At 33.7% G+C, this 15,545-nt stretch overlaps 1 protein-coding gene across 1 annotated transcript in view; it reads right to left on the reverse strand.

Annotated features, from left to right (window-relative positions):
- Positions 1-15,545, reverse strand: part of COL11A1 (collagen type XI alpha 1 chain) — a 212,859-nt gene that overhangs the window by 110,547 nt on the left and 86,767 nt on the right. The window contains exons 13-23 of the mRNA XM_032594346.1: positions 13,998-14,081; positions 11,573-11,629; positions 7,478-7,531; positions 3,975-4,028; positions 3,791-3,844; positions 3,565-3,618; positions 2,316-2,369; positions 2,152-2,196; positions 922-975; positions 411-455; positions 101-154 (exon numbers count right to left, since the gene is read on the reverse strand). Coding sequence (XP_032450237.1) covers positions 101-154; positions 411-455; positions 922-975; positions 2,152-2,196; positions 2,316-2,369; positions 3,565-3,618; positions 3,791-3,844; positions 3,975-4,028; positions 7,478-7,531; positions 11,573-11,629; positions 13,998-14,081 — 609 coding nt within the window. The remainder of the gene's footprint in view (positions 1-100; positions 155-410; positions 456-921; positions 976-2,151; positions 2,197-2,315; positions 2,370-3,564; positions 3,619-3,790; positions 3,845-3,974; positions 4,029-7,477; positions 7,532-11,572; positions 11,630-13,997; positions 14,082-15,545) is intronic.

The following is a 15,545-nucleotide window of genomic DNA, read 5'->3' on the forward strand; positions in this document are numbered from 1 at the left end:
TTTTCAGCCCTACACAGAATTTTTGAGGCTGTCAGTTTTCTCACGAAAAGATACGATCTTACCCCATTATCTCAAAGGAGCTGCAGTGGCTTAGACTTACCTGAGGTCCTGGATTCCCTTGCTGACCTGGAGGTCCAGGCTCCCCTTGGGGACCCTGCCACAGGAAAATATAAAGAGTCTTTAATAGGGCTATTTCACATAGTTTTTTTTTTTTTCTTCTCAATTGAAAATCAGTCCCTAAATCAGTTTTCCCTATGGAGAATCTGAAAAACTTGGAAAATATTAATGCTAGCAGAACTTAATGGACTTAGCAAAATGTAAGAAATTTTTATTTTAGACTTAGCAACAAAAGTGATTTGTTAGAACCTAGATGGCAAAAATGAGTTATTTTACAGATGTTATCTACATACCATGTTTCCTTTTGGTCCTGGGGGGCCGTCTACACCTGCAATACCCTTCAATGAAGGAAAAAAAATATATATATATATGTATATAATATACATATGGATGTTTATAAGTTTAAATCCCTCAACAGAAAATCAAAAGACTAACCTAATAGCATGGCACCCACTAGTCTAGGGTGACTAAAACTCATTTTAGGATTTAGAGGAGATGAGATAAAAGGTCAGGTCTATAGTCTCCTTTCTGTGTCCACATTGGAGACAACCTAGCAGCATTTTGTACTGTGTGTTGGAAATTTAACATGAAACAGTGAAGTGGATAAACAAAAAGGAGGAGAAAAGAAAGAAAGGGGTAGAGTGGAGAATGATCAGTGTAACCAATAGGCAGCATCATTAGGTCTCAGAATACAATAAGGCAGTAAACACTTAGCTGTCTACTGAAAGCTGTCATAGCCTTGGGCTTTAAAGAGTGACAACAAGCTTTTCCTAGAAAATTCTGAATATTTCCAGCAATACATACAGGCTGCCCTGTAGGTCCTGGAGTCCCCCTTGGTCCCAGCAAACCTCGAGGACCCTAGAAGGAAAAACAAAAAAAAAGCATGTCCTCATAAGGAATGCGCTCAAAGTACACTTCCTCCTCTAAAGACATTTTAATGCGATGTTTGGAGCAAAAATATCTATACATCTTTTATTAACACATGGCAAGTAGTGTTTAAAATACCATTTTTATGTAACACAAATATCTCATGTTTATGCTGATCCAAAAGCCAGAATGGGTAACAGGGAGTTTTAGCACATACACTGTGTATCTTTGATTCTATAAATTTACATATAAATCACTTGGGAAATTTTTAAATAGGAAATAATTTCATATTTTATGCCACTTTTGTGTCATTTTCTGATTGGAATGGCAATACTGAATCTTACTAAGTATTATATTTCAACCAAATAAATTATACAAATAGAAAAATCCTGATTTTCACTCGTTTCATATTTAGGTATATTTCGTCTTGAGAGAATATTCACAAAGGGAAAGAAACAGACAGCTGGATAACTATATATACAGATTATAGAAGCCATTCTCCTGAGAGAAGATTGTTTTTAATTATTATTATTTAAAATTAATCAATATCTCCTTTTCTTTTTTCCCCTCCTCTATCTTCTCTTCTTTTCCTTCTTTAGAAAAATCAGCACAGTAATTTATTACCTCTCATATTCCCTTGAGCTATTACGCCTTTGCGTTGACAGGCCCTATAATGTGGCAAGCTTGGACTGAAATTAAGAGGCCTGGGTTCTAGTCTGGTGTTTTGATTAGTTTTGGGTAAACCTTCCCAATTCAGTTTCCTCATTTATATAATTTGGTGGAAAAAATAATATAATTTAGCACATGTCATCCTTATATATGATATATACTAAGCTTGTAAATTTTTTGTTTCTTCTGGTTATGAGATCCATTTATCCTAAACATATAGATTCTGGAGCTACTGATGATATAAAAAATAAAATAAAACAAAGAAACAGCAACAAAAACTAGGTAAGTTCTTTGGCTGAAAAGATGTTACCTCTGATTTTCTCTATAACTTGGAACTCTATGTGCCTTTCTTTTAAAATGTTTTCCCATAACAACTGCCTGGTTAGCTTAGGTAAGACTTCTATAGTCACCTGAGTTTATTACTGACTATACATATATGACACCAGTCACTATTTTTCCAAACTAGGGTATTATTTTAAAAGAAAGAAAGTTGCTTACAGCTTCACCTGGAAGACCCCTTGGTCCGATTTCTCCATCTTCTCCCTGTCATTGACAAAATGAATGGGAGGTAATGCAATTAGACAATATATCAATTCAACAAGACTTTGTTCTCTTATGTTTTCATTTTAAATATTTCTTAAAAGAAATGAAGTTTCATATACCCTCATTCCATCTTCTCCAGGGGGACCAGGAGGACCTTGAGGACCCCGTTCACCCTATTAAACAAATACAAATATGATTAGAAAATGAAATAAAGCAGAATATTCAGAAGTCTACCCTACAGCTATCCTGCTGAATATAACAGACCATTTGGTGGAAAAACTTATGCTTTCTTTGTCCTTCTCAGGACACTGCAAAGATAAATCATATTTTTACATTAACTGACTTTATATATTACTATGCTAGAAAAAAAAGTTCCTTCAATTCTAAAAGCAAAAAGGTTTAAATAAAATACCTAACATAATTATTACAAACTAAATCATTTAGAAAGTTATTTTGCTGATGATTGTTTTAAACAGAGATACACTTGGTTGACTTTATTTTTTTCTGCTTCTAAAATAATTCATAACAATCAGCACAACTCAAGACTAAAGAAATTCTGGATTTTTTAAAAAAGAATATTGTATATTTCTCTTGACACATAGTAGGTATACACTAAATATCTTACTAGGCTTCCATAATGTTCTCTTTTCTGTTTCTTTCTTTTCTTTTTATGTTCTTTAATTTACATAAAGTTTGTCTTATCTTCATTCTTAACTTCTGAAGAAGAAAAATGTGAAGGTCCAAAGCTGTTCTTTGAGAGACTGCCTCTTAGTTTAATTTCCCACTAAAAATATCCCCTAGATTCCTGTTCAGCATGGTGGTTTATTTAGCTTTTGCAAATTATAAGCTCTTGTGTTGGATTGCAAGCTCATATTATCACAAGAAATAGCTTGTGGTGTCTCTGTCAATGGGTACCATTTAACTTAGGAAAATAAAATACAGTGTCCAGTATATTAATGACAGACTGCCTAAAGAGGACTCTATTGAGTATATGTCCACACATAAAATATAAGAGGGAAATTAAGGTGATTATCAAAAAATAAGAGGCAAAATTAAATCTCCACTCTTGTCTTTCTATAAATATATCTTCCACATACATGTACATAAAGATTATGCGAGAACTTATATTTGCATGATAATGTCTAAAAATAATTAAAGAACTCATATTGGTATTACATGTGTAATTCTACATTGTAATTCTACTTATCTTTCTTCCAGTATATAGTAGATGCAGTAATTTACTAAATTATTGTCTTTACAAATATTTAAACTATTATTTTTTATTTCTTAAAGTCCAATGATTCTAAAATAGTTCATAACATTCCTATATTGTCCCTGTATGCAAAGTAACAGAATAGTATATCTTACCCTGTGACCTTTGTCACCTGGCAGACCCGGAAGTCCATCAAATCCTCGATCACCCTGTAAAATAAACATCATCATCATCATCATCATCATATTCCCAATCTAATTCTATACTGTAATTTAATTGTGAAATATTCATTGATACCAAGAAACTCTGTTTTAAAATATAAAATTTTCAGAGGTGAATTGACATACAAGATCTGAATATACAAATGTGTGAGCTCCTGACCTTCGCCCCAGGTTCTCCGGGCATGCCTCTTCCTCCATCAGCACCGGGACGACCCTGATAATGCCAAGAACATGACTAAGCAAAAAGGATTCCTACTGGCACAAAGAAACAACAACAACAACAACAAACAAGATAACTGATGATTTCAGATGCCCTCAAAATACACAATAAAAACCAGTCATACCCTTTTTCCAGGTTTTCCCGTTGGACCAGGTGGACCTTGAACACCACGAGGGCCCTATATCAAAACATCATAATTTATTCATTTTATGGAATTTTTGATCAATAAACTGAATCACATTGAGAGAGATGGTTTTAGAAATGTATGTTCTCTTAGCTTTACCTTAATCACTTTAAAATAAAGAAAATTATTTCTTATGTAAAAGCTCAGATAAAGCAGAAGACAAAAGAATAACTTTTCTAAAAGGCTTCTTGCCACAAAAAAGAGTCACATTATTTTGTTAAGTTTCTAGAGACAGCTGAATACATTTAAATAAAAGTAATAAAAAGTGATATTTTAACATTTAAAAAATTCCTCAACTACTCATTTTATTCTCAAAAACTTGAGTTTTTTTACATTTCCCTTGAAAACACTCTTAACTACCCATCTATTTTCTCTTTTCTTTCCAATCACTTTTCCTTCATCTTTCCCTTTATTTTTTGGAGATCCTCTCCTACGTATTTATTCTTTTATTTGACTTATCACATGGATTATAATTGCCATTTTTCATAATTGAATCTCCCATTAAATTGTTAACTGCTGTGGTGGTTTTAGATTACATCTGTCTTTTCTCCATTATACTCCTACAACTTAGCATAGTGACTGATACATGTTTGTCTCAATCACCTACAAAATGCTGCAGGATGATTTGGTGATCCCTAATGCAATTACTGTCTGGAACCATGTCATTTCAGATCAAAGGTTAAATATTCTCAGTATGTTTCTTTCTTGGAGCAGTAGAATACAATGTTATGTCAACAAACAATGTCTTTTGTGGGGATTGATCTACATGTTTTTTAAAATAAAATTACACATTTTTTTTTCAACGTTTATTTATTTTTGGGACAGAGAGAGACAGAGCATGAACGGGGGAGGGGCAGAGAGAGAGGGAGACACAGAATCGGAAACAGGCTCCAGGCTCCGAGCCATCAGCCCAGAGCCTGACGCGGGGCTCGAACTCACGGACCGCGAGATCGTGACCTGGCTGAAGTCGGACGCTTAACGGACTGCGCCACCCAGGCGCCCCAAAATTACACATTTAATAATAGATCAAATGTAGTTCTAGAGTAAACATTATATAGGCCTTAAATCCTTTTTAAAGTTAATTTAAACAATATTCATATGATGAATGTGGTAGCAAATGTAACACACATTTGAAATTACAAATATTTTTTATCATCCTTGTAAAATGTTGGTTATAGAAATATGAAATGCAAGGTTACCTGATAATTGGAGTTTAAAAGAATATACCTTTCTAAGAAAATTATTGTTGTGAAATGACTCTACCCTATATCTCAGCTGGAAAGCAAAGGGCAATACTAACAGGACAAATCTTAGTTTTTAATGAAAATGATCCTTCTTCACTTGATATTGTATCTCTCTGGACTTGAGTCAAGGAAAGCCACAAAAGCCACAAAAACTACTGCAAAATGTTTTCAGATTCAACTATTTTATAAAGGGGTAAATTTGATGAAAAATTTACAAATTTTGCAAAAGATTAAGCTCCCTAGATTTTCATATAGTGACACTTCAGTATTTTTATGCAATTCTCAGTTAAGTTCCAATGCTTTCCATACCCCTCTGGCAATATTAACCAAGCATGAAATAGAAGGCTGCCATGTTCTGAATCACCCAAATATCTTTCTTAATTTTCTTTGATTTTTTTCTAATTCCAAAACAAATTGTGGTGTAACCATATTGTGGTGCTGTTGTACTCAGCAACAAAAAAGAATGAACTATTGATGCACTTATCAACTGTGATGAATCTCAAAGTCACCGTGGTAAATGAAAGAAGCCAGTCTTCAAAGGTTACATAATGCATGATTTCATTTGTACAGTATTCTTGAAAAGATAAAAGTGTAGTAATAAAGAAAAGATCAGTGACTGTCAGGTATTAAGGGTGGAGGAGGGAGATGTGATCATTAAGTGTTGGCTCCAAGAAATTATTTAGGTTATTGAGCCGTTCTCTCTCCTGATGATTATGGTAGTGGTTACAATGAATATACACTGGTGTTGAAATTCATTTTCACCTTGTAATATTTTAAAAATAAAATTAATTTTATTAAAAAAGATTTTTTTACATTTATTTATTTTTGAGAGACAGAGACAGAGTGCGAGCTGGGAAGGGGCAAAGAGACGGCGACACAGAATCCAAAGCAGACTGCAGGCTCTGAGCTGTCAGCACAGAGCCCGACATGGGGCTTTGAACAGTGAGATCATGACCTGAGCTGAAGTCAGACATTCAACCGACTGAGCCACCCAGGTGTCCCCCAAAATAAAAGTAATTTTAAGGAAAAGAAAAATAATTAGTGGACGGCCACTTGAGAGTTCCTTCAGCGCAATCTGAATTTCTATTTATTGAGTATATCAAGAAGTATTTTCATTTAGGGTGCCTAGGTGACTCAATCAGTTAAGTGTCCTACTTCAGCTCAGGTCATGATCTCATGGTTCATGAGTTCAAGCTCAGCGTTGGGCTCTGTGCTAACAGCTCAGAGCCTGAAGCCTGCTTCATATTCTGTCTCCCTCTCCCTCTGCCCCTCCCCTGCTCATGCTGTGTCTCTCTCTGTCTCTCCAAAATAAATAAACAAATGTAAAAAAAAAAAGTAGAAGTATTTTCATTTAAAAATAAATGTATTTGGGGGGCACCTGGGTGGCTCAGTCAGTTAAGCGTCTGACTTCCACTCAGGTCATGATCTCACAGCTCCTGATTTCAAGCCTCCTGCTGGGCTCTGTGCTGAGAGCCTGGAGTCTGCTTTGGATTCTGTGTCTCCCACTCTCTCTGCCCCTCCCCCCGCTCGCATTCTCTCTCTCCTCCAAAAACAAACAAACATTTAAAAAATAAAGATAAAAATAAATGTATTTTTAAAACGTCACATTTTGTTTTTCTGTTTTCTAGAATGAGTATACTTCCTAATGTGCTTATATTGAATGTTTCTACTTATTATCATTAAAGGAAAGATAATACTTTTAACTTGGTACCATGTAATATAACCTAAGATCTGTTTTTGAAATTTCAGCTCAGATGTTTTCAATTCTCATAATTTCCTCAGTTCTACAAAAGGTTTGAAGTTAGCTTCTTTTAAGTATGTTAAATATTGTTTCTGAAACTATATGCTAGGTTCACTTTCCACAGAAAATATCGTGGGTTTGAGACAGGGCCTCTAAGTAGTACAACTGCAGTAGTTCTCTGCTCTGTACAATCTCAAGGCAGTTTAAGATTCTGAAGGCCTATTACTATCAAGCCTTTCCCATCCCAGCTTATTATCTTCTTTTAATATTGTTTAAATTAATCAAGTTATTGGCAGTCAACTGGCCACTAGGGATTTTTCAATTAAAGGAGGTGATGTGAACTTAAAAGTAATGTAAGTAATTTCTTTACTCATAAAACAGATGGCAGATACTTCAATTATCCTACTGGATAAAACAAAGTCAAAAATAAGATAAGTGAAATACATTAGTTTTTTTACCTGAGGACCTGGATCACCACTCTCACCTTTGGCACCAGATGAACCAGGCCCCCCCTGCAGAGAAAAAGTAAGGATATAATAATTTAATTGAGCAATAATTCCCTAACCAATTTCATCCTACCATTTTCACATGAAATGGTTAAACACTGTTCAACATATATTTCATCATTATTAATTAATACATTCATTATTAATTAATACAATAAAATTTTAAGTCCTGTTTCATTGAAATACATCTTTTCTCAGATTTTGAATGTACTCAGTGTGAAAGCTGTATTTTAAAGTCTCCATTTTACACATAATTACACAGAAGCCAATTTCATGAGAAGTCACATTGAAATTTTCTTTAATGTGTGTACCATCACAGTACTTATGATAATACACAAGGCATTATTTATTATTAAGCTGTGATGCAGTACAGAGGCAACACATTTTTACTGAATCAGGTATATGCTGAATCCATTTATACAGCCAGGACTTGGTGAAATGTTATTGCTTTTATACTCAGAAATTTCTCAGACACTGAATTCTATAGCAATAAAATGTCAAGAACAGATGCTACCACCATCATTATAATTGTCCTGAAATAACGTCAAAACATTTTTTCCCAAAATGGTTTGTTTATTTCCCAGAAGAATAAGTCCTTATGACAAAAACTTCTTACAAATGTATACATAACTCAAAAAGTGCAACAAAAACCTAGCACATTAACTGGAAAAAATATAAAATCAATTTATAAAAGTGTTGTGGGTTTTAAAAATAAATACCAGACTGTCCATTCCCCTAAAAAGCTTTAGGACATTAAAATTAAACGTGGTGATAATAGTTACTTTGTACTGAAGAAGTATATTTTAGGTGTTTAAGAAGTTTCTGATTTATTTAAATCAATACATATTCAAATAATAGTGCATTGAATCATCATACAAAAAGATCAAAATTGTGCTAAGTCTGAAAATGTTAGCTATCTAGAGCCTCCTGGTGGCTCCAAAGTAAAATAACTATTAATCTGACTCCTAAAAAAAAAGTCAAATAACAGGAATATTCTAATCTTAAAAATTATAGAATAATAGCCTTCAAGCTCCTAATTAAGAATTCTTGCAACTAAGTTTTTTCAAGAGAAAACCTGGGATTCTATATTAAATCAGATTATGAATCAATGAGTTGAACACAATTATAGGATAGTCAATTTGTTTTTAATTAATTTATTGCATTATATTCTCTCTATATAAGGACTACCTACTCAACAAATTATAATTACTTTGTCTAAACACTCTAAAAATTATCATGCAATAATTGACAGTAACAGAATTCAAAAATAACCACAATATTTTCTATGTTTCTTGCATATTTATAAGCCTCCATTTGTCTAGAAAAGCAATTGAAAAAAACAATTGAATTAAGAATTTTTCATTGGAAGAATGCATATGTTTGTATCTTAATATAGTGATGTAGACTCTGTTTCTTTTTTTAAAATTTTTTTAAATGTTTTATTTTATTTTTGAGAGACAGAGAGAGACAGGATGAGTGGGGGAGGAGCAGAGAGAGAGAGAGAGATAGAGAGAGAGACAGAATCTGAAGCAGGCTCCAGGGTCTGAGCTGTCAGCACAGATCTGGCCCAACGTGGGGCTTGAACTCGCAAGTGGTGAGATCATGACCTGAGCCGAAGTCAGATGACTAGCTGACTGAGCCACCCAGGCGCCCCAACTCTGTTTCTTTTATATAAAATATTTTAAGACTCTAGAATTTGACAGTCTCTAGTAATTTGATGCTTTGGAGAAAGGATAATAGAGGAGAAAACTGAAAAGAAACAATATGATGTTTTTCTCTCAATACCTACCTTTAATATTTAAGGAAGCTAACACTTTCCATAACAAAGGCTTAGGTAGTAGAATTAATTAGTCTTGTATCCGATGTTTGACACTAAGAATGTGTACATGGTTGCCAATGTTTCCTTTCTGCCAACAAACTGGGAATGGCTGACCCTCAAACGGGTGGTGAAAACAGGAACTGTTAATGAAAATGCTTTCACTGCTTCTGCTCATCACTGCCCTGACCCTCTACAGATCTGCTGAGCTTATGCTTGTCAGGATGATACATAGGAAAATTCCTTTGGAAAATGCAGTTTTAGAGATCCTTGACTGATATTTTTAAATTATGTAACATATGGCAGTATTTCCCAAACATGCTTGACTATAAGAATCAGCCTGGTGCACTCATTAAAAATATAGTTTGCCACTTTGAACCCTGAACCTTTATCATCAGAATCTCAAGTTAAGGGCCCCAGGAGCTTTTTTTTTTTTTTTCAACGTTTTTTTTTTTTTTTTTTTTTTTTTATTTTTGGGACAGAGAGAGACAGAGCATGAATTGGGGAGGGGCAGAGAGAGAGGGAGACACAGAATCGGAAACAGGCTCCAGGCTCCGAGCCATCTGCCCAGAGCCTGACGCGGGGCTTGAACTCACAGACCGCGAGATCGTGACCTGGCTGAAGTCGGACGCTTAACCGACTGCGTCACCCAGGCGCCCCAGGAGCTTTTTTTTTTTTTTTTTTTTTTTCTTTTTTTTTAAATTTTTTTTTTCAACGTTTATTTATTTTTGGGACAGAGAGAGACAGAGCATGAACGGGGGAGGGGCAGAGAGAGAGGGAGACACAGAATCGGAAGCAGGCTTCAGGCTCTGAGCCATCAGCCCAGAGCCTGACGCGGGGCTCGAACTCCCGGACCGCGAGATCGTGACCTGGCTGAAGTCGGACGCTTAACCGACTGCGCCACCCAGGCGCCCCTTTTTTTTAATAAAATATATAGATAATTCTTCTGCCGCAGATTTATAAAACATTTGCATACTGCTGACTTTCCTCAGTCGTAAATTTGAGTTATCACTAACAAACAATGAAGTATTAACTTCATTTCTTCCTTTGTTAAGTAACATAGAATCTTCCATGTTTATTACTTTGCCAGAACATATGTTCTACATGAGCCCATATGATTGAGTGTATGCCCCTTCAAAATATATAAAATGTACAAATTTTAAGACTGAATTAAGATTACCATAGTTTATGTAAACTACATTAACAAACCTTTGAATAAAATACATGAAGAAAACTATTTATCACCCTAATAAGATCAGTAAAACAAACTAAATAATTAGAAGACTATTCACTTGATGTAAACTTGAGTAAAATTATTTTGCTGTGTCTACTAAGTAAATCACATGTTAAGATTTTAATGTTCATAGTAATAATTTCTATAAATACCATTATTTCAATAAAACATACTGAAAGCATATAAAATCATATGAAAGAACAGGAGGAATAGCTCTTTATATAGAAAAATAAATATTTAAGAGAGAAATTATTTATTTAATTAATTGTAAGATCAATCAGAAGCAAGGTTTGACTCATGCAGTCTTCTTTTCCCTTAAGGAAAAACATGACTTGAAAAGAACCTTTGTGTTTTTTGTGAATTGCTACACTGCTCAACATTTGGTAAAAGTTTCAAAATATTTGAAGATTTTTTATATTAAAAACCACTTGGAAAATATTAGCTTGTTAGCAAGCTTGTATGGAAAAATAAAACACTGTCATTTTCCAAGAGTCTCCAGAAGACAAATTAATTTCTCTAATATCTGAAGTACTTTGTGGAATATGGAAGGCAAACTAAAGTTTAAGCCAAGTATCCTGCTTGCTTCCCAAATTATGGAATAATTTAACTGACTTCAAATACTTTTTTTCTTTTTTCATGAAAATTCTATTTAACATAAAATTAAGTCTCAATAATTTAATGTAAAACTGAATTTTAATAACTTGGAATGTTATGCAAATAAATTATAATTATACTTCAAAAATTAATAGACATGTGACTCAATTGTTTTTTCACTGTATTTATTTGATTTGAAAATTCTTCAATGAAACTTTTTTTTATCAAAAATTACTGAGGACTAAATTGAAATAGACTTTAAATAGAGGAACAAAATCAAGCATAGGTAGATATGCATATCCTATTTTTATCAGCTAGAAATATGAACAATGCTTGGCCCAAGTTGCACAAGGAAATACTACTATGTAAATTTAAACACACATTATCATATTGAGTAACCTACCACAGGACCCGGTCTTCCAGTTAGACCCATTGGGCCAGGTGGACCTCTCAGAGCAATCTAGAAAATAAAGTATATCAAACTCAGGGGTGCCCTTTTTGGACAAGAATAGTAAACCACAATATTCATTTGCACAAGCTACCTGTAAGTAACAGATAATAAACAAAGGTATATTAGCTACATGCTAGAAAGAGTGCCTGATAACTGAAGAATTACAAGCTTCTAGAATGACAAATGATCTATCAGATTTGCTCTCAACTGTTATAGCTTGTATACAATCTTGTACCATATACTATTATGATTTATTCAATGATAAAAGTTAAAATAGATTTCAGTACAAGAAATCTAATATTCTGTAATTTTTCTACTCTGAAGCATACTTCACAATAACATATAGACTTCTCTTAAACATGTTGGCACAATTATCATCGAAAATCCTTTTAGAGATGAACAATTTGAGGTGCTTGAAATAAAAAGTTTCTAGCAATATTTAGGAAAAACTATTGACATTTAAAGCCAGATAGCAAGCAAAATTGATCAGAAAATATGCTCATACACTTCTTTTTAACAAATCTCAAATTTAACATTACAAGAAAAACACATTCATTTTGTATAATCATAGGCATGATAGATTGATCACATGCACTATTGATACTGAATATTAGAAATGTGAAATTAGCATATTTGAAAAGCTGGAACAAGTGGAGTACAAAGGATAAATATTTAATAGATGTTAAATTAGTATGGTGAGCTATTTTTGAATATTAGTGATTTCAAAAGATGAATATTTAGATTATCAAAACAGATATCAAAAATAATACTGTAATAGAAACAATATGTAAAATCATATTAGAAAAGTGCACAAGATAAAAACATAGGATCTCCAAGGTTCCACTACTGACTCACCATGAGATTTTTGACAATATACTTCTTAATCCTTGAGATTAAATATCTGAAAAATTGGAATTATAATGCTTGCTACCTATTTACAAGTAGGATAAAAGGACTAATAAAAGGAGGAATTTAATGGCCTCATAAAACATTTAAGCTCAAATAATTACCTTAAGTTTGTTGAAAGTAATATAAATTATAAGATGAATTGTAGGAATCATTAGCAAATTATTTTAAATATTTTTAGGGATGTGTTACGCCAAGGTCAAAAAACACTTAAAGTTTTGTCTTTTTTTAATTTTTTTTTTCAACGTTTATTTTTTTTTGGGGGACAGAGAGAGACAGAGCATGAACGGGGGAGGGGCAGAGAGAGAGGGAGACACAGAATCGGAAACAGGCTCCAGGCTCTGAGCCATCAGCCCAGAGCCTGACGCGGGGCTCGAACTCACGGACCGCGAGATCGTGACCTGGCTGAAGTCGGACGCTTAACCGACTGCGCCACCCAGGCGCCCTAAAGTTTTCTGTCTTTATACAGGATATAATCAAATAATGGAATCTTTGCAGATTAATAGATTTAGTAAATATATAAATAAATATGAGAGTGAATTTCAACCTTCACTTATGTTTTCAGATATTTTATACACATACACAATAAAACTATATGTGTATAAAATACACAAATGATAAATTTTATATATTCATAAATTTATACAAAGTTATCACAGAAATGATTTATATCACTTAGAAAGTGGGTAATTGTATCCATACCAAATGTGAGCCATTTATTTCCTTTTTCCTTAAAAAAACCAAAACCCCTACTACAAATAAAAGTATTATATGACTTTCAACTCTTTCCTCGTCCACTATTTAAATTTCCTTATGTATAAGACATGTATAAAATAAGATTTCCTTATGTATAAAATCTGTATAAGATAGAGATAGTGGAAGCTTTCAGCTAATGAAGGATCTATAAACTCAATGGATTTTGCAAAAACACTATAGATTATAACAATTAGAACTTAAATACATATTTGAAGGATTCTTTCCTATATGATAATGCTTAAAAAACTTAATTTGCTTAATTTGTTCAGGATATCCTGAATAATTTAGAAGATTAGGAGGAAAAAATTATTTCAAACCTTCTTCTCTTACTTTTTTTTTAATCATCAAATTCTGTCTTAGCAGAGAAAAACTGTATGTGAAAAAGTGCTAGGTATAAATCCATCAGTACTCTGAAAAAATTTTAGAAAAATGTGTGTTATTGTTTGTGTGTTATTGCCAGAATTATATATGGCAATACTACCAGGGTCAATCATTTAATTTTAGTATTCAATTAAAGAAAATATTCCCACTGGAAAAATAGATATAATCTTAGCAATTTTTATAGCTAAAATTCAATGCGCTTTTCAGAAGTGTTTTGTTTATAATAGTAGCATCCTCCAGATGCAGACACACACACACACACACACACACACAAGCATGCACACACAATCTGACATATATCAGTTTGTAGGAATACATGTTTATTCCTTCTTACCCGAGCCTGCTGAAGAATCGCCTGTGCCTGAGCTTCCTGAGCAGAGATGGTTGGTCCTTTGGAACCATCGCCACCATAACGAAACTAAGAAAATAAAGAAGCTCAAAATTAGCCATTTTCAAATAGGTGCCTTAATTACTAGATTAAAAACTGCTTACTGAAAATGGTGTGGTTTTATAAAAGTACAAGATAACTTTATTATGAATCAAGATACCTAGATTTTTTGGGGGGTTCTCCTGCCCATATCACAAGTTCCCTAGACCATGTTTTACCATTTATAGAAAAGAGACTTCCAATTTTCATTCATTCACTCATTCATTCATTCATTCATTCATTTTAGTGTTTATTTATTTTTGAGAGAGAGAGAGAGAGACACAGAGTGTGTGCAGGGGAGGGGCAGAGAAAGAGGGAGACACAGAATCTGAAGCAGGCTCCAGGCTCTGAGTTGTCAGCACAGAGCCTGATGCGGGGTCGAACACACCAACCCTGAGATCATGACCTGAGCCAAAGTCGATGCTTAACTGACTGAACCACCCAGGTGCTCCAAGACTTCCAATTTTATATTCCATAATCTTTGAAAAATCTGGAATAAGTCACCATATATTTTACCTGTACAAATGCTACCCATTTCTATTCACTCATTTGTAAAAAGTCCAAGTGTGTTCAGTTCATTGGTGTTTATAGATCAATTGTTATTTTGTTGAGCAAAACTTCTAGAATCTGTATGAACACGGAGGAAATCTTCCTTGAGATATACTCATTTGTTTACTGTTTCTCAAATAATTATAATAAGAAACTCACCCTCCCTGTATCCTTCCATAAAATTCTAAAATTCTAAAGCTTTCTTAATTTTAATTCCAAATGCAGCATGAGTCAATTTCTTACTCTACATGATTATTACTTGAAATTTTATTACATTTAGACAAATAAATCACACTTTTTCCCCCAGAGAACAAGGTCAATTTTAAAAAGCAATCTTATGGTCAAACAATTTTTGAGCAAAGAATAATGACCCTACAGATATATCTTCTTTTAAAAGTATCAACTATTTTATCTATGGTGATAAACAGCATCTTAATATTATGTTAAGTATCACGTGAAATGTATGTTAATCATACCACTCAGGATAAAGCACATGACTGGAAATACGAAGAGCAACCTGTAAGCTTTGTTGTCAAAGTCTAATCAAACAGTGAAGGGCGCCTGGGTGGCTCAGTTGGTTAAGCATCTGACAGCTTCAGGTCATGATCTCACAGTTCATGAGTTCGAGTCCCGCATTGACTTAGCTGGAGCCCCACTTCTGGTGAGCTTAAGCCCCGTACTTCTCTTTCTCTTCCTCTCTATCTCTCTCTCACTCTTTCTCTGCCCCTCATGGGATTTTCTTTCTGCCCCTCACTCACTTGAGCCCTCTCTGTCTCAAAAAAAAAAAAAAAAAAAAAAGCCTAATGAAATAATGAAACCTTTGCTCTAACACAGAGATTGATGTTTACTAGAATTTTGTTTTAATAAATTTTTCTAGAATTTCTAAAGGCTGCATGATTTCAAATA

The sequence above is a fragment of the Lynx canadensis genome, chromosome C1, assembly GCF_007474595.2.
Source record: "Lynx canadensis isolate LIC74 chromosome C1, mLynCan4.pri.v2, whole genome shotgun sequence".
NCBI lineage: Eukaryota > Metazoa > Chordata > Mammalia > Carnivora > Felidae > Lynx > Lynx canadensis.